This window comes from Gorilla gorilla, chromosome X (assembly GCF_029281585.2).
Source record: "Gorilla gorilla gorilla isolate KB3781 chromosome X, NHGRI_mGorGor1-v2.1_pri, whole genome shotgun sequence".
NCBI classification, from domain to species: Eukaryota; Metazoa; Chordata; class Mammalia; order Primates; family Hominidae; genus Gorilla; species Gorilla gorilla.
In genome coordinates this window covers 65,844,185-65,864,736 of record NC_073247.2, presented here as the reverse complement: position 1 = coordinate 65,864,736, position 20,552 = coordinate 65,844,185, and the positions used below count along the sequence as shown (strand labels likewise).

The 20,552-nt window shown below is 38.8% G+C and overlaps 1 protein-coding gene across 5 annotated transcripts in view; it reads right to left on the bottom strand.

Annotated features, from left to right (window-relative positions):
* Window positions 1–1,004: 1,004 nt before the first annotated feature.
* RRAGB (Ras related GTP binding B) overlaps window positions 1,005–20,552 on the bottom strand; it is a 42,356-nt gene continuing 22,808 nt past the window's right edge. For 2 of the 5 annotated variants that reach the window (XR_010132520.1, XR_010132519.1), the window contains 6 exons: window positions 12,041–12,136; window positions 9,725–9,847; window positions 7,311–7,402; window positions 5,913–6,028; window positions 4,698–4,786; window positions 1,005–1,196 (listed from right to left, as the gene is read on the bottom strand). Coding sequence is in view for 3 of the 5 variants with exons in the window: in XM_004064255.5 (XP_004064303.1) it covers window positions 4,908–5,005; window positions 5,913–6,028; window positions 7,311–7,402; window positions 9,725–9,847; window positions 12,041–12,136 (525 nt within the window). In the remaining 2 variants the exon portion in view is untranslated. Of the gene's footprint in view, window positions 1,197–4,476; window positions 5,006–5,912; window positions 6,029–7,310; window positions 7,403–9,724; window positions 9,848–12,040; window positions 12,137–20,552 lie in introns of those variants that run through there. The other 3 variants (XM_004064255.5, XM_004064256.4, XM_063703018.1) reach the window with 2 other exon arrangements.

Genomic DNA, 20,552 nt, shown 5'->3' with positions numbered 1-20,552 from the left:
TGATCTTTTTTAAAAAGTCAGTCTGATCACATCACCCCTCTGCTCAAAACTTTCTAGTGGCTTTCCCATCTTACTGGTAGTAAACACAAACATCCTTACAATGGCTTACAGGGCCCTACACAGTCTTCTCTTCCACCCCATCTTTATCTAATTCCTCACCTCAGTCTCCTATTCTTCTTACCACTCTTGCCTCCAGTCCTGCCACATTGGCCTTGCTGCTGCCTCTCTAATATTCCGAGAACCCTCCCACCTCAGGGACTTTGTACTTGCTGTTTTCTCTGCCTAAAATGTCTTTTTTTTTTAACGTGCTATACACATGGCTCTCTCTCACACTTTATTCAGTTCTTTGTTCAGATGTCATCTCATGTTAGAGGCTATCTCTGATCTCCCTAACTAAATAAATCTTTGGTTAATTTTACATGTTGACTTGACTAGGCTGCAAGGTGCCCAGATATTTAGTGAAATATTATTTTAGGTGTGTCTGTCAGGGTGTTTTTAGATGAGACTAACATTTGAATGGGTAGACCGAGTAAAGCAATTGCCCTCTCTAATGTGGGTAGGCCTCATCCAATCAGTTGAAGGCCTGAATAAACAAAAAGACTGACTCTCCCATTAGTAAGAGGGAACTTCTCCTGCCTGACTGCCTTGAGGCAGGACATCAGTCTTTTCCCGCATTCAGACTTGAACTGAAACACTGGTTCTTTCTGAGTCTCAAGCCTGCCAGCTTTTGAACTGGAACTTATATTATCAGTTCTCCTGGTTCTCTGGCCGTTGGACTCAGACTTAACTACATCATTGGCTCTCCTGGGTCTTTAACTTGCCGACTGCAGATCTTTGGACTTCTCGGCCTCCAGAATCATGTCGGCCAATTCCCAATAAATTTTTACACGCACACACACACACACACACACACACACGCACACCCTACTGGTTCTATTTCTCTGGAGAACCCTGATTAATATAGTTTCCTATTGCTTCTCTAACAAATTACCACAAACTTAGTGTCTTAAAACAATAAAAATTTATTATATTATAGTTCTTGATGTCAGAAGTCTGATGTGGGTTTCACTGGGCTAAAATCCAGACGTCAGCAGGGCTCTGTTTCTTTCTTGAGACTCTAGGAAAGAATCAGTTTCCTTGCCTTTTCCAGCTTCTAGGCTGCTCACATTTCTTGGCTCATGGCCCCCTGCCTCCATCTTCAAAACAAAGAACAGCAAATTGAGTCTTTCTCATGGCAAGTCATTCTGACACTGACTCTCCTACCTCCCTCTTCCACATTTAAAGGACCCTTATGATTACATTAGGCCATTTGGATAAACCCGGATGATCTCCTTATCTTGGGGGCAGCTGATTAGTAGCCTAAATTCCATATGCAACCTTACTTCCTCATTGCCATGCAACAAAACATATTTATAGGTCCAGGGATTAGGATGTAATCCTCTATGGGGCCATTACTCTGCCTGCCCCCAGCCCCTTCCCACATTACTGCTTAAATTTTCTTCATATACCTGTCTTTCCTAATATATTATGTTTACTTAATTGGTTGTCTGTCTCCTCTTCCTAGAATATAAACTCCATGAGTACAAGGGCTTTATTTTGTTCACTCTCATATCCTGGGCTTCAAAAACAGTGTCTGAAACGCAGTAAGTATTGAAAAAATATCTTTTGACTAAACTAACTAATGAGGCCAGAAATTTTGTTAGTGAGAGCTACAGGAGGGCCCTAACTACTTCTTGCTTTATAATGAAGAGTTAGGAATTTGAGCGGGAAATATTAAACTGGCCTATGCAAAGCACTGTTGTGAGAGACCTAAAAAAGTTACAAAGTTACACACTTTCTCCCTCTTATTTTTATTAACAAATGGCCCCAGAGAAGTAGAGGCTATAACTGCTTACAGTAACCCAATTCAGGGACAAAACTTCTAAATATTAAAAGACTGTTTAGGTTTGACCTAAATCCTTCAAGCTGGAGGGATTTTTGCTTTGTTTTCCTGGTGACTGCTTTGTACTGCCTACTGTGGTAAGGCTTCCTATGCTCCAGTAAAACCAGGAGTAAGACAGGTTCACGAGTGTTTGCTTTACTATTTCATAGTAGCCAAATAGTGGTAGTCTCACAGTGAGGTACCACACCTGGGTGCACCTCATACTCTCCACCCTGAATAGGCCCTTACATTCAGGAAGGCCATATAACTTCAAGGTTAAGAATAAGTACATGAGCTCCAGTTAGACCGAATTCAAATCCCAGCTTTGCCATTACTATAATAACTATTAGCAAGTTTCTTATCTTCTCTGAGCCCAGTTTCCCCATCTTCAAAATGGAGACAGTGATAGTACTTATGCCATGTAGTTCTTGTGAAGATTAACTTAGATAATCCTTATAAAGCACTGATACTTGGTAAGTACTCAACTAAAGGATAGCACCATTTTCATTTGGCAATCTACCTAACTTTTCTTGATATCCTATTGAGTTACCAAATAAAGCTGGATGAAACTGGAACAAGCTAGGTCGTCCCAATACAAATCAGTACCCACAGTCTCTTTATACTAGCAAGGGTTTCCATTTGAACATATTACTTATGAAACACAAGCTTCCCAGGCATTGCTTTTGTCTACAACAGTGCTTCTCAAACTTACAGATCACTTTGAGAATTAGTGGTTTAAAACATATATATTGTACTTGGTATAATGCCTTCACTTCAGTATTGCCAAAGTGGTGAACACATGCTTTTCCCATACTTGTTTCCTGTCTACATTTCGTCTTCCCTTCCCTAAAGCAGTGGTTTCCAAAGTGTAGTCCCTGGACCAGCAGGATCAGCATCATCTGGGAACATGTTAGAAATGCAGATTCATGAGCCTCACCCCAGACCTGCTGAATCTGACACTTTTGGGGTGGGGCAGCAATCTGTTTTAATAAGCCCCCCTCCAAGTGATTCTGAGGCATGCTCAAGTTTCAGACCCAACGGCCCCTATCCTACTGACAGAGGTAACACGGCCTATAAAAAGCATTATTTCACTGTATCATTTCATCTCTAATTTTGATTTCTTTTCTCCATCTGTTTCTGTGTGCATGACTTCACCATCCACCTGATTCCACTTCTGTTTCTAAGTGACTGCATCTTTGGATAAATATATATCTCAAAACTCTTTTGTCTTCAGTGACAAAGACAGCTATCTGGCCATCACCATAAGAAGGATTAAGTCTAATCAGAACCTCATTTGTCTAACCTTTCAAAACATCTATGTCCGAGTTATAACTATAATCTGAGCAAGGACTGAATGAACTAAGGGCAAATAGGATAAAGACATAACCTTATGATTTTTCTGGGCTCATCTAACTTAATGTCTCTATATGTATCAATATCTATCCACCTTATAAAGAACACATTCAAGTAGTGTGAATGTCTGATTTAGAAGTGAATCCCACTTCTAAATCCCACCCCAGATATTGAAAATAACAACATGCCAAATAATGACTCATTACTAGTCACAGAATACACCCCTGTTCAATGACTCTTCACCTTCCTGAACTCTTTTCATTTTCCTAGATGCTAATAGGATAGACTCTGGAACACTTAAATCTCTCCTTCTGCAGAAGATTAACACAGCTGTTGATAGAAATATTCCCATAAAATTGTTTTACAAGTTGAGAGTTTTACTCTACATAACATAGGTCACGTAGCAAAAAAAACATGTTTTTTGCTGCTCAGTGAAAACTCTACTTATCCCTCAACTAGGACTATTAAACTAAGATGAGAAAAGGTGAGAGACCAGTGGTTTAGAAGAAGTTCCTTAATGACATGCAGAAGGAGAAATGAGATGAGTCTACTGTCTACTGTGCTATAGATTCCCTAAATGGTTCTGTCTTCTCTTTTCCTGCAAATGGAAACTGAAAAGGTTAGGGCTTTGTGTTATCAAATTCCGTTTCTCACAGTTCACAGTGCTTCATTTTTTCCTTAGCGGACAAAATTAAAGACAACTGCCAGCTTGAAAAAGGTTTTAATACTGCTTGATAGAATAATGAAGGTACACCTCATTAGGTGTTATGGAATTACACCTAATTAACCACTCCTGGACCTCATAAATCCTATTTTCCCTCCACTTTTTATGCATTCCTTCTCCAGTTGCATCCTGAATAGACTTTAAATATACTTCAGGCATGGATTACTACCAGAGTTTCCCCAGCTGCTATCAGTCAGTACATATGGTCTAACTTAACTTTCTTTCAAAATTGCTTTCACATAATTCCCTTGCTCAAAGGCCCACAATGCTTTCCTATATCCTATCGCATTTAGATGTCTTATATCTGAATTCTTCTGCCTCGCTTTAAGGCCATAATCTGGCTACATTCTTCCCATCCAATTTTATTTTGTGCCTTCCCAACCAGAAGGTCCCCTTCACCTAGGATAACTGTGAAATTCCTTTACTCTTTCTTAGGACAAAGTTGAAGAAACAAGGAAAAGAAAAATAGACATTGAAATCCCTAACACCAAAAGTTTATTTACAATTGAAGTTAAGGAATATTTTTAATGCATGCTGAGAAAACAGTAATACTCCAAACTTACAGGTTACTTACTATCTGATAAGGAATACAAGATGATGCCGAGAAAGGCTTTGGCAAACACAACTATTGGAACCAGGTTGCCAGTACATTTAAACACTATTAGAACCTTGTTATCAGAAAACTTACATATCACCTACTTTTATGTAACACCGACTTCATGAACAATTCATCTTCTAACTCCTCAATGGCTATTTAAGTTAATAGCATTCAAGGTTAAACATTAAGACTAGGGAGTAGAGAAGAAATACAGAAGCAATAAGCATCACAACATTTCAGAGCCTACATATATGAATACAACATTAATTAGGAAACTTTTAATTTTTGTGTGAAACAATATTCATCAATGTTTAGCGCATGAGAAGACACTGCTTTGGTCCATCCACTCTTTCCAGCTTTTCAAAGTGTTTCCTGGCATTGCGGATGTTGATCAGAGTAGCTGCAGAAGCTGAGGGCGGGGGCGGAAACACCCAACAGAATTAAGTATGGGCAGCCAAAGGAATGTCTGACTAGTAAAACAAATAAACAAAAGAGAGCCAAATCCCTCAATGTATGTCAGAGAACATACAGGAATAGGAGGTCCCAAGTTATCAAGGTTTAATTTTTCTGAATAAGCAGATTTATTCATATTCTAAACACAAAATTTCCAAAATAAATTTCCAAAATCTTTTGGTTTGGAGCTAACAGCATAAACCCCATAAATGTATATTTTAATATTAACCTAAAGTAGCAAAAGCCAATGGATGAGAGATTAATTTAAATTTCTGGGACCATCCTGAAAATACTGCAAGAACCTTTATTTCAATGGTTGTGATAGTCATGGTTATTATGGTATGGAAGCATCAAACACCCCTTCATGCCCATAACAGAAATATGAGAATGTGGTACATAGGAATATGCAATGACATATAAAATGGTTTGTCATTTAATAGTTTAGAGCTTAGATTGACTAGTCTTAAAAATCTATACCAGATGCAGCATAAATCATGTATTTGGGTTTTTTCTTTAAAATTCTTGGATTTTGTGACTTGCTTTTTGAAGTTCCCATGAAGAAAAACGTAATACCCTAGAAGCTAAATTATTTTTAAGCTTTAAAATATAAGTCTATTAAATAAAAACTATTTACCACTAGTACTAAAATACTTTTTCTTATTGTGGTAAAGTATACATACAACAAAGTTTATCATTTAAATTATTTTTAAGCATACAGTTCATTGGGATTAAGTGCCCTCACATTGTTATGTAACCATCCCCACTATAAAACAGCTTTTAAGTATCTAATAAAGTACTACCTCTGGGACAATTGTTTAAAGAGTATGTGGCTTTGAACCTAGGTCAGCTAAGTTTAAACTTACGAATGGACGGATCAGACATCACAACCATCACATAAGTGTTGGATGTAAAGATGTCAATGAAAGCAGCGAAGTTAGAGTTCCTGACTTCCATACTCTGGAAAGAGGCAGCCAGCTTGCTATAGGAAAATGAAGAAGAGAGGTTAAAGAATGAAATAATAACACTACAACAAGCTCTTATTTATGTTAAACATCTTTTGATGATTGAGGTATAGCATTATACCTCAATTCACCACTTCATTAAGATTGTTAATCACTAACTCTACTTTTTCCAAGGAAACTCTTATACTGAATTTAACATGTTTTGAAAAGTAACTGGGACAAAAGTGGGCTAGGACTTGACTTTTAAAATTTTTTAAATTTCAATTTTTTTTTTTATGAGTCAAGAGTTTCGCTCTGTCACCCAGGCTGGAGTGCAGTGGTGCCATCATGGCTCATTGCAGCCTTGAAATCCTGGCTCAAGTGATCCTCCTGCCTAAGCCTCCCAAGTAGCTGGGACTACAGAGGTGCATGCCACCACATCTGGCTAAAGCACTTGAAACTGACTGTGAAATGAAAATTGGCTTAGACCTAGATCCATGTTTAAAATCATGTTTCAGAAGACTTCTTCAATATTTAATAAGCATCTTAAGTTGAAATTTCCTTATCATTGAGATTAATATAACTTTTCAGTTACATTTAAATTCAAGAAATGATCTTTTTTCTTTGAAAACAAACAAGGCAACTATATTTGCTTGTCATTGGCTATTTCTTCTTCAAAATGTTAGCATAAACATTCCAGAAAGTCTCAAAGTGTGCTAAGGCATAAAGAGAGTAAACTTATTCCTGCTGTTCTGGAATCAAACTTTTATCAGGGTAAGGATTTTGATTATTAAATCTTTGCTAAATTATGATGTTCGGCCATTCCTTTTTCCTAGATTCACAATGCTATGATTCAAACTTTATTTAACAATAGCTGACACAATGTGATTAAACATTTCTAGACTCTCCATTCTGTACCATTTCTGAATCAATACCTCACTATTTTAAAGTCAAATAGTAAATACTTAAAGTAGTAGTTTTAGAGTAAATTTTGGTATTCAGTAAGGCAAATTCTCCTTCCTCCTTCTTTTTCAAAACTCCCTTGGATATTCTATTTATTTCTTCCCAAATAGTATCAATCATCTCAAAAGGATATTCTGTTTGGATATTTTTCATACGCTTCTGTACCAGCTGAGTTTGCATTAAAGGACAACGACCTGCATTTCAGTCAACTGGAGGCCCCTTAGAATTTAGCTTTGTCTTTGATTGAAGGAACTATTCTGAATATAGAAGTACAGTTAACTATAGTTATTTGAACTTCTAAAAAATGACAATAATTTTTTCAAGAGATAAACAGATCATTCCTACTAGATCTCTTACCTGCAGCTCAGCTTGAACTGCTTAATAATGTTGCTTATTTTCTCAAATCTATGGGCATCACGCTGCTCTTTACACTGATAGTGAGAAATTACCTATGAAAAAGAATATTGTCCTTTGAATCCATGCAAAATAGTTATATCATCCTCTGCTACTCCTCAAAGAAGATATTTGTCAGTCCCTTGGTCACTGGTTTTTAGGGTAGACTTGGCACCTGGCTTATTGTCTTTTCCTCTGTCCTATATCTTATCAACATTCTGTGTGGTTTCAACGTCCATTCAGATGGCCCATCTAGTACCATTTGGTTATAATTAAATCATTTACGTATTGCCTATTTTGGTTCACTGCTATTTTTTCTAACTTTAATCACTAAATATTCATTTTATTTCAATATTTCGCATGATGGTCTTCGATTTTTAAAAAGTATCAATCAAAAAGAAAAACAAAAATTCCTAGCTGTTCTTGAGGTATACTTCATGTGTTTAATTTTAATAAAGGCCAAGCTAACCAAATAGCTTTTGGAATTGTATTTTAAAAGCTTAACTGTTTGATTCCAATCCCTGAGGAATATTTACAAATGAACTTATTCAGGATGGACACCCACACCAGCTGAAAATACTTTTTCTAACTTTTTCAGATTTTAATAAAACCACACAAGTATTACCTATAGGCTGAATATACAGATGCAGAGTGTCTAGTAGGAAGCAAAACTGAGTCACTCACCAGAAGAAAACTCACAGGGAAATTCCATGAGACAATGTGAAAATTTCAAAACATAATTTCTATACCAGTGGAAGAACAAATCCCCCTTGCTTGACTTCACCCCGCTCAGTGAAAATGTTCAGTCACATCTAAACTTGGTCTCAAGAGAAACAAAAACTACCTGTTACTATTAGTAAGGAACAGGGAGCTTATATTAGGTTAACCTCTACAACCATGTGTGGCAGACATAGTAGGGGAATACTGCTGAAGCAGGTTTCGGTCCTGCCACGTACATCAAGACAGAATAGCTTTCTTGCTCGTTGTTACTCACACTGGCAGGAAAAACAGGCTCAGGGTAGCACAATTCCAAGCAAGTGACCTCTGCCAGTGGGCTGAGACAGAAAGATACTCTAATTAGGACTCCTTGCCCCATCTATACCAGCTAGAAAGATGGCTCCCAAATACCTCTGGGGTTACAAATAATATTTCCACAAAGGAAGAGGGAAAAATTGTACTTTGGATTCTCTGCCCTGTTGCTATAGTAGCAAAAGGAATCAATATTTAATAGTTTGTCAACTAAATGCCAAGGCTTGCTGGGTGCTCAATGTTCCTGTGTCCCATTTTCATCTGCACAATAAATCTATGATATAGATATTTGTAGAAGGAAAACAAGCCCCTAGAGATTAAGAATTGTTTCTAAAATCACCAAGCATTGGCAGGGCTCAGAAACAAATTATTTACTGGGAACTGCTCTTAAGAGTTACATTTACCAAGGCTAATTAGCAATTACTTATGCAGTGTGTTGTGACACCTTAGTTTCTATTATTGCTATTTTAAAAATGTATTTACAAATACAATACTGGTTTTTGTATCCCCCTTTCAGGGTTATACAAACAATAGGCTCTAATATAGTTGCTAAGTTCAATTTACAAGAAAAATAAAAATACCAACATGCCTCTTTCCCTCTCCACTTCTTCATGTGAACTCCTATGTCACTGAGATGACCATAACGTCTCTTCTACATTAAAAGTTTTCAATGAGTCTTTTAGAGAAAAGGATAGGATGTGAGTTTTCTCAAAAGGAAAATATCCCACATTTCATAATAAAAGTCCACAGGAAATAGGAATCCTTTAACATAAATGAACAGTTACTAGCATAAATAATCTGAACTCTCTTTTTTTTTTGAGATGGAGTTTCGCTGTTCTTGCCCAGGCTGGAGTGCAATGGCATGATCTCGGCTCACCACAACCTCCGCCTCCCGAGTTCAAGCGATTCTCCTGCCTCAGCCTCCCAAGTAGCTGGGATTATAGGCATGCGTCACCACACCTGGCTAATTTTGTATTTTTTGGTAGAGACGGGGTTTCTCCATGTTGGTCAGGCTGGTCTCTAACTCCCGACCTCAGGTGATCCACCCGCCTTGGCCTCCCAAAGTGCTGGGATTACAGGCGTGAGCCACCATGCCCAGCCAACAATCTGAACTCTCTAATAATACATACCTGGAAAAATCTAAGTTTCACTAACTTCCAAAGAGCTACACACCAAAGGGCTTCTTTCAGGTCACTTGCTGACAATACTATTTTATAAATAAGTCTGTACATGCTAAAGTTGACAAGAGGGAAAAAGGTTCTTCCTGAAAGTAGTGACATGCTGTTCTCTGTTGCTGAAAACAAAGAACGTACAGTGTGAAGTACATCTGCAAAGCAGAAAGTTCTTACCAGAAAAGTAGCTCTCTCAAAAAGAAGTACTTCATCAGCTTCGATAATTTCAGCAAAATTCCTTAGGTTCATTTCCAGCTGCTGAACATTGGGAATCAGCTGATAAACTATGCTGGACCAAGCCTAACAGAACAGAAACACAGTGTACTATTATTAACAGCTAGTCAGTCCCAGACCTTTGAAATTAGTAAGTACACTATAACATGTGGACAGCAAAATATGATGATAATCCAGTCCCAAACAAATACTGACATTAAATATGATATAACACAAATGAAATGAGAAAATGAAGCTAGCATCTGATTTTTACCCTTGAGTTGAATTTTTTTTAAGTTCAAACACTTTTGTAAAATGCTGGAGAAACTTCTTTCCATTGATAATTGAAAGCAAACAAATATTTAATGCCATCATGTTGCCTTAGGAAAAAAGTTGAAAAATATGATCTACTTTGTTAAAAAGCTCCTAATCTAGTCACAAATATTTAAGTCCAACAGTGTAGATTTCTCTAAAGATCAGAACCTAATTATGCTATATTTAACATATACCTAAGAATCAATTTTATGAAAGTAGCAGAGCCACATAGACAAATGGCCCCTCCCCTCAATAGAATAATATACCATTAAAAGAGAAACTAGTGGCATTATCATTCCCAAAGGTTTGTTGTTATCCGCATAAATTATTGATCCAATTGAATTCAAAATGGTCTACTGTGTTTTTGCCTAAAACTGACTTCATCCAGGAGTATGACTAATGTAAGCAGTTGAAATTAACCACACTCTCCCTCTATTCTTGTAGGCTCTTTTATTTGTATTTTCATTATAATACTTCCTTCACTCTCACTCCAATTTGTCTGGTAAGGTGTACTTTGTTCTTCTCTCCCCTACAAGAGGGCAGGAACCTGGTCTTAGTCATTTGTATATCCAACAGCATCAAGCAGGTATGTAAAGAGTGCTTGTTGAATAAAACTTAATATAAAAATTTAAGTTAGCTCTATGCAACATTGATGTAAGAGACAGAAGTGCCATGTCTCTGTTCCAATTAGTTTTATTACTTAGGCATGAGGGTTCAGGTTCCAAGTTCCCAGGTCGGTGTTAATGTCACTGCTGAATTTACCTTGGAGAAGGCACCAAAGCTAACCACAGCAGAGACATTGTCACTCACAGCAGTGTTGTGATTAGCCAATTGTCTTTGGTCGTGTTATGTATTGCCATCCTTCACACCGCAGTTGGTTCTTATCAGTGCGTCATGTCCATCCTTATTCACGGTTACCTGTTCTATGGGAATAAGGCTTTGAGAGAAATTCGGCCCATATTAATCTAGAACAGTATTTCCTAGACAGGTATCTCAAAATGATCTGTTATTAGAGTGAGGCTGGGTCAACATAATATCGGGGAAAATGAATTAGTTAAAAAAAAAAAGCAATGGCTATTTAAAAGTCCAATGGTTTTTCTCCTTGCCACATCAGGTTTCTGTGCTTCTGGTTGTAGATACTTGTCAGATGCTGTTGATACTGAGGCTGTAGCTACCAGTGACAGAGAAGGGTGCTTTCCTACCCAGAGTCAGACTTGTCAATGGATACCAGAAGCAGTCTGAAGGGAAGGGCTAACTACAGAAGGATCCAAAAGGACCTAGTCCTTCAAATAACTAGATCAGTAGGAGAAAGGGAGGAATCAGAATAAGGAGCCTATGTGCCAATAAGGTAATTTCAGCTTCATCCATAACAAAGCTATTGTTGTAACCTCCATAATTAGTGTAAGCAGTGTGGTATCCATTCCAGCAATGGGAACAGTACTTCTGGTTGAAAGAATGCTTGTCTCCAATTTGGCATGAAAGTTGAAGCTATTATACCATATGCTAGGCATAACATGTCTGATTCTAAGACTCCTTCTCCAATCTCTTCCCTAAATATTTTCATTTTATTGCCATCCAAACTTAGGCAGACTAGCTTATATCATGTAGAAGTACCTGAATACTAGATACAACTCCAATCAGCATTGAGACCACAACAGGTCAAAATGGATGATGGCCAGTAAGTGAAACCTCTGCTATTACAAAGACCAGTATCAAATTAATCATGACCAAACTGGCTAATTCAGTGTGACTTGGTAGCTATGTCAACCCAATCTAAGATCAAAACCCAAGTCTCTTAATGTTAAGTTTGATATTCTTCAAACAGTTTGCTGCAGATTATTTTTCTTTTTAGTACAACAAATCTAGATGGCTACGAAATAGTTTAAAATCTTTTAGTTTTGTTAATATCCTTCTAGGTTTTTTTTCATGCTCTTAAAATGAGGGAACTCAGGGAGACATACACACCTTATAGAGGGTTTCATCCCAGATAGATGTTCGGAAACAAGAACATTCCAATGGGCGAGACAAACGCCTCAAATCTTCTTCTCGCTCTTTAAAAATCTAAATTAAAAAGCCCAACATACTGATCAGCATATGATAGTTCCCATCTTTCAAGCTAAGATGTAGTTATTTTATCATATTTTAACCAGGAGCTTTTGTTCCTTTCTAAGAGGAATTTTAAGTATGTCTATTTCACAAACTAGGATGGCAGAAACTGTTTCTGGTCAGGTCTAAAAGCACAATAGTTAGAATTCTTCAGGCCTATCCTGCTTATGCTGAATACTCACTACGAGCACTATGTTTATAAATAAAGCTTATCATACAGAGGAGTCTTAATAAAATACATCAAACACTCCAAAGCACCAAATCTGGGTCATTTTAAGATAGTTATACACATACCAAGAATATATAAATGAAAATATTTTAACCCTTGTATATATCTTTCTCAGACACATATATAGATATGGAAAAATATCTATATAAATATATATACACAGATATTTTCCCAGGAGTCAGTGGATTGTTGTTAAATATGTACATACACACTGTTATGGTTAATTTTATGTGTCAAGTTAGCTAGGCCATGATACCCAGACATTTGGTTAAACACCAATCTGTATGTTGTTGCAAAGGCATTTTTTTAGTTAAGATTAACATTTGAAACAGTAGACTCTGAGTATTATTCTGAATAATGTGGGTGGGCCTCATCCAATCAGTCGAAGGCCTTAAGAGAAAAAGCCTGTCATTTCCCCAAGAAAAAAGAATTTTGCCTCCAGATTGCTTTCTGACCCGAACCACAAAATTAACTCCACATTAACTCTTCCATGGGTCTCCAGTCTGTCAGCCTGCCCTGCAAATTTTGGACTTGCTAGTCTCTACAATTAGTTGAGAAAGTTCCTTAAAATCAATCTCAATCTTTCTCAATATCTCTCTTTCTAAACACACACACACACACACACACACACACACACACGTATGTATGTATGTATATGTATATTCACATATTCTATTAATTCTGTTATTCTGGAGAACCCTAACACAGACTTCAGTACTGAGAGTGATTCTAGAGAATAATCTTAAGGATGAGTTTTCTAAATTGGTTCTGGGGTTGGTTCTCTAATCTGATTAGATTTAAAGGCCCTAATGACTCACTTTCCAGTAGAAAAGACAGTACTGATAATCTATAGTGTGATGTGGCAGCAGAGATACACAAAATACCACCACTGGATATTCCTAATAAAATACTTTTAAGAGGCAAGGTTCCAGGTGACCACATACATAATTTCGAACATTTGTGTCAAAATAACAAATATGAGATTGGCTGGCTGATCCTAATTGTGCTGAACAAAGTAGAGAAAGGATGAGCTCAGAGATCTGAATTATCAGTATAAATACTTTATAAATGACCAGAAAGTTTCTATGACTGCCCTGAAAAAAAACTCTTACCCCCTATAGCTGCAGAGCTGAGACTGATGAAACCAAATTCAGAATCTCATCCTTTAAGTGGATGAATTACAATGCGAACTGAATTCACAACCTCACAGGGCATCTGCTAATAAAGTGAGGGCATTGACCAAGAAGAAGTAGGATTCTAAAATTTGGAATGGAGGTTATTTGGGAAGATCCTGATGAAGCTGGCAAAATTGAAACCTTAAATTCTCAGTCTTCTTTGCCAGTAGAAGCAGCCACTTCATTCATATCTGATATTAACTCTATTTGGCCTGAGAAAACTGCAATGCTCTCCTCTGAGGTATCTGCCATGCAAGACACTCCTGATTCACTCCCACTACCCCTCTTTGCTTCTACACCTATAACTAGTTCAAGTCTCAGCAGACTCCTAAAGGTGATGTGTGAAGTATGACCCATGAGGAATTATGCTATACTCCAAAGAACTACATAATTTCTCCAATTTACAGACAAAAACCAAGGAAATATGTATGGGAATAGATATTAAAGGTATAGGATAATAGTGGAAAAAATATAAAGTTGGATCACGCTAAATTTACCGATAGGAGCTCATTAAGCAGAGGTTCCACACTTAATGTTGCAGCCCATGGGGTAAGAAAGAGCTTTTAACAGTTTGTTTGGATGGTTGGATGAAACATGGACCAAAAGGTGGCCTAAACGACATGAAGTTGAAATGCCAGAACTGCCTTGGTATACTCTAGAAGAAGAGATCCATAGAAAAGGAGGCTTTAGGGACATTGTAATGTTCAAGTATTAACAGATTCATTTAAGGCCTACTCACCAAACCTGCAAGGTTCCAGAAGACACACCTTTCTTTCATCATGACTATGAAAAATAAATTTGTAAGGGCAGCCCCAGCTTCTTTCCCCAATTATGTGATCATTCTTCTCTGTAGGCTAGAACTTTCAGTGGGAACTGCTGCCACTGAATTGGGAAACCTAAATGCGACGGGAGTAGTTGGATCCTAGAATGGCAGGAACCAAGTGGGGGCACTTAATCACCAAAGACAAGGTGGTCATAGTACCATAACTGAAGCAGAGTCAAAGCATTAATCAGAATAGTCTGACTCGTAGAGACCTATGGTGTTGGCTAGTTATCATGATGTTCCTAGAAGTGAAATGGATGGGAAGTCTACTAATTTTTTACTTGATCTGTATACGTGGAAGAATTCTAGGTCAAGTGATAAAAAATTTAATTTGAATTATTAAATTGGAGACTCACGGCTTCTCAATCAATACCCAGACTTGTACCAGTTTACAAACCCAGACCCCTTGAATGAAGGGGAGCCTGGGTCCCCTTGAGGAAGGACACTGCCAAGTATTTATACTGTTAATCTTCCTCCCAGCCTCCTCCAAATGGATCTATGTGGCCTTTTAGCAGGGTGACTGTGTGTTACAGAAAAGGAAATAATCTACTACTGAGCATTAGCTCTGAATTGACCCTAATTCCAGGGAGACCTAAAATGTAACTGTGGTCCACCAGTCAAAGTAGGGCCTTATAAAGGTTAAGTAATCAATGGAGTTTTAGCTCAGGTCTGTCTCATGTAGGCCCAGTGGGTCCTTGCAACCTTCTTCTGGGTTATTTTCCCTGTTCCAGTGTACAAAATTGAAACAGACATGCTCAACAACTGGCAGAATCCCTCATTGGTCTCTTGACCTGTGGAGTGCAGGCTGTTGTGGTGGAAAAGCCAGGTGGAACCCATTAGAATGACCTCTACCTAGGAAAATGGTAACCAAAAGCAATATTGCATATTCCTGGAGGGATTGCAGAGGTTAGTGCCACCATCAGACTTGAAAGATGCAGAGTTGGTGATTACCACCACATCCTCCTTCAAATCTCCTATTCAGCCTGTGTAGAAGACAGATGGCTCCTGGACAGTGGACTGTCATAAACTTAACTAGATGGTGACTACAATTGTAGCTGCTGTGCCAAATGTGGTTTCATTGCTTGAGCAAATTAACATATCCCCTGGTACCTGTATGCAGCTAGTTTTCTAACAAATGCTCTTTTCTCCATACCTGTCTTTATTAAGGCCCACCATAAGTACACTGTAAGTTGTTTGCTTTCAGCAGGCAAGGCCAGCAATACACTTCACTGTCCTGCTGCAGGGGTATATCAGCTCTCTAGTCCTATGTCATAATTTGCTTCACAAGAATCTTGACCACCTTCACAAGAATCCTGACCACCTTCACAAGAATCTTGACCATCCTTTTACAAGATACTAGGCAGATCCATTACATTGATGACATTATGCTGATTGGACCTAATGAGCGAGAAGCAACAACTACATTAGACTTACTGGTAAGATAGCTGCATGTCAGAGGATGGGAAATCTGACAAAAATTCAGGGGCCTTCTACCTCAGTGAAATTTTGAGGGGTGCAGTGGTATGGAGAGATACCCCTTCTAAGGTGAAGGATAAGTTGTTGCATCTGGCCCCTCCTACAACCCAGAAAGAAGCACAACATCTAGCAAGCCTCTGAATTTTGGAGGCAACACAGTCTTCATTTGGCTGTGTTACTCTGGCCCATTTACCAAGTGACCCAAAAACCTGACAGTTTTGAGTAGGTCCCAGAACAGAAGGTTCAGGCTGCAACTCAAGCTGCTTTCCACTTGGGTCATATGATCCAGCATATCCAATGGTGCCTGAAGTGTCAATGGCAGACAGGGATGCCATTTGGAGTCACTGGCAAGCCCCCATATGTGAACTGCAGCACATGCCTTCAGCATATTGAAGCAAAGCCCAGCTGCTGTTCACAGATAACTATACCCCTTTTGGGAAACAGTTCTTGGTTTGCTATTAGGTCTTAGTATAGACTGAACACTTAATCATGGGCTACTAAGTAACCATGAGACCTGAGCTACCCATCATGAACTGGGTATTATTTGACCTACCAAGCCATAAAGTTGTGCATATGCAGTAGGACTCCATCACCAAATTAAAGTGGTATATATGAGATCAGGCTCAAGTAGGCCTTGGATGAACAAGTAAGGAACATGGCCACAGTCCCCATTCCTGCTATACTACTTTTGTTTTTTTGTTTTTTTGTTTTTTTTTTTTGGCTCACTCTGTCACCCAAGCTGGAGTGCAGTGGCGCAGTCTCGGCTCACTGCAACTTCCACCTCCCGGGTTCAAGCGATTCTTGTGCCTCAGCCTCCTGAGTAGCTCGGACTACAGGCGCATGGCACACACCACCACGCCTGGCTAATTATTGTATTTTTAGTAGAGATGGGGTTTTGCCATGTTGGCCAGGCTGGTCTTGAATTTCTGACCTCAAGTGATTTGCCCACCTCAGCCTCCCAAAGAGCTGGGATTACAGGCATGAGCCACCATGTCCGGCCTATACTACCCTCTCTTTTCTAGCCTGCAACTATGGCCTTATGGGGAGTTTCCCACAATCAGCTGACAGAGAAAGAAAACTCAGGACTGGTTTACAGATAGTTCTGCATGATACGCAGGTGCCATCTGGAAGTGGACAACTGCAATACTACAGCAGCCCTGTAAGAAAGTGGTAACTTTCTTTACAGAAAGAAAGTTATGGGACAGCCCTGAAAGAAAGTGGTAAAGGGAAATCCTCCCAATGGGCAGAACTTTGACCACCTGGTTGTTCACTTTGCTAGGAAGAAGAAATGGCTAGATGTACAATTAGTTATCAATTCATGAGCTATGGCCACTGGTTTGCTGGATGGTCAGGGACTTGGAAGGAACATGACTGGAAAATTGGTGACAAAAAGGTCTGTGGAAGAGGTATATACACAGATCTTTCTGAATGGGTGAAAAATGTGAGGATATTTGTGTCTCATATGAATGCCACCAAAGAATGACTTCAGCAGAAGAGGATTTTAATAACCAAGTAGATAGGATGACCTGTTCAGCCCCTTTCTCCAACAATGCAGGTAACTGCCCAATGAGCTCATGAATAAAGTGGCCATGGTGGCAGGGTTGTTATATATGGGCTCAGCATCATGGACTTCCACTCACCGAGGCTGATCTGACTACAGCCATGACTGAGTGTTCAATCTGTTAGCAACAGAGACCAACACTGAGTCCCTGATATGGCACTATCCCCCAGGGTGATCAGCTAAGTACCTGGTGGCAGGTTGATTACACTCATCTGCTTCCATCATGGAAGGGACATGATTACTGAATTACACATTCTGGATATGGATTTGCCTTCCCTGCATCCATTTCTTCTGCCAAAACTACATACATGGATTTACAGAATGCCTCATCCACCATCACAGTATTGCACTCAGCATTGCTTCTGATCAAGGAACTCACTTCACAGCAAATAAAGTGAGGCAATGGGCTCATCCTCATGAAATTCACTGGTCTTACCATGTTCCCCACCATCCTAAAGCAGCTGGCTTGACAGAATGGCAGAATGGCCTTTTGCTTTGTTTTAATTAGAGATGCATCTCACTATGTTCCTAGGCTGGATTTCAATGAGGCTAGGCAACCCTCTTGCCTTACCCTCCCACAAGGAGATAGAACTACAAGCATGAGTCATCATACCTGGTTAGAATGGCCTTTTGAAGACTCATTTACAGTGCCAACTATGTTAGATAGTTGCAATACTTTGCAGAGCTAGGCAAGGTTCTCTAGGAGGCTGTATGTGCTCTGAATCAGCGTCCAGTAAATGGTGCTTTTAATTTTATAGTGAGGATTCATGGGGTGGAAACTGGAGTGCCACCACTCACTCCAGTGACCCACTAGCAAAATTTTTGTTTCTTGCCCCTGTGACCTTATGCTCTGCTGGCCTAGAGGTCTCAGTTCCAAAGGCAGAAATGTGTCTACCAGGAGACATAGTGATTCCACTGAACTGGAAGTTAAGACTGCCAACCAGCCACCTTGGGTCCCTCAAGCCTCTGAATCAACAGGCAAAGAAGGAAGTTACTATGCTGACTGGACTGACTGATCCTGACTACTATGGGGAAACTGGATTGCTCCTCCAAAATAGATATAAGGAAGAAGAGTATTTCTGGAATATAGGAGAGCTCTTAGGATGTCTCTTAGTAATACCATGCTCTGTGATTAAACTCAATGGAAAACAACAATGCCCAATTCAGGAAGGTCCACTAATGGTCTTTGGGTCACCCCACCAGAGAATACAACAAGCTGAGGTGAGTGCTGTGGGCAAAGGTAATCTGGAACTGAATAAGGCAGTTATAAAGACCAGTTAAAAATCACGTGACCAGTTATACAAATGAGAATTGCAATTGTCATGAGTACTTCATCTTGATTTTGTTATGAATATGTATATATGTATATAAAGTAAATGTCTGTTTTTTCCCTTTTAATCCCTTATCATGAACATATCATATGATATATCATAATATTTAAGTATTGTTAACTTTACATTATAATGTAAAAGAAGAGTAAACATTAGTCAATAACTTTACATCCTCTTCTGGGAAAATGATTATTGCATTTTTGGTTGTATGCAGGATTACTGTATCATGTTAAATGGAAGTATGACCTTGTTATTGTTTTTATTTGAAGATTAGGTATGGTTTCAGTAGATGTGTATGAGTGCCAAGTTGACAAGGGGTATGACTGTAATATTTGGTTTTATGTGTTAACTTGACTAGGCCACAGTATCCTGACATTTAGTCAAACAGCAGTCCAGATATCACTGTGAAGGTATTTTTCAGATGAGATTAACATTTAAACCAGGAGACTCTGGGTAAAGATTACCCTCTATAATATAAGTGAGTCTTATTTAATCAGTTGGAGGCCTTAAAATAAATACCCCTCTCTCTGCGTGTGTGTGTCTCTTCCTGTCTTTCTATGCACACGCACATACACACACACATGATTAGTTAGTTCTGCTTCCCTGGAGAACCCTAAGATACACACATAGAAGAAAATAACTAGGTGCGGTTTTTGTATTGTTGCAATTTGCCATTTGATTTTGGAATACATTCTTAAGTAAATGTGGTTATGTTAGACATCATTTTAATGTCCAGTTCTCGCTTTATGTTTTTTTGCTAATGACTTATTACTTGCTGTTTATTTTATATTTATTTTAGAATATGGAAATGATGTTAGACAAAAAGCAAATCTGAGCGATTTTCTTATTCGAGTTCAAAATGGGTAGTAAAGCAGTGGAGACAACTCACAACATCAACAACGCATTTGGCTCAGGAACTGCTAACGAACGTATGGTGCAGTGGTGTTTCAAGATGTTTTGCAAAGGAGACACAAGCCTTCAAGATGAAGAGCACAGTGGCTAGCCATCAGAAGCTGACAACGATCAGTTGAGAGCAATCATCAAAGCTGATCCTCTTACAACTACATGAGAAGTTGCCAAAGAAATCAACGTCGACCATTCTACAGTTGTTCAGCATTTGAAGCAAATTGGAAAGGTGAAAAAGCTCAAAAGGTTTGCTCATGAGCTGAGCAAAAAAAAAAAAAAAAAATCATTTTGAAGTGTTGTCTTCTCTTATCCTATGCAACAACAAATGATCTCTCAATTGGATTGGAATGTGCACCGAAAAGTGGATTTTATATGACAACTGGTGACAATTGGCTCAGAGGATGGACTAAGAAGAAGCTCTAAAGTACTTCCCAAAGCCAAACTTGCAAAAAAAAATCATAGTCACTGTTTGTTGGTCTGCTGCCGGTCTGATCCACTACAGCTTTCTGAATCCCGGGGGAACCATTACATATGATAAATATGCTCAGCAAATCAACCAGACACACCAAAAACTGCAACGCCTGCAGCCAGCACTGGTCACAGAAAGGGCCCAATTCTCCATGACAACACCCGACCGCACATTGCACAACCAACACTTCAAAAGTAGAAGAAATTGGGCTATGAAGTTTTGCCTCATCCACCATATTCACCTTACCTCTTGCCAACCAACTACCACTTCAAGCATCTCGACAACCTTTTGCAGGGAAAACACTTCCACAGCCAGCAGGATGCAGAAAATTCTTTCCAAGAGTTTGTCGAATCCCAAAGCACGGATTTTTGTGCTACAGGAATAAACAAATTTGTTTCTTG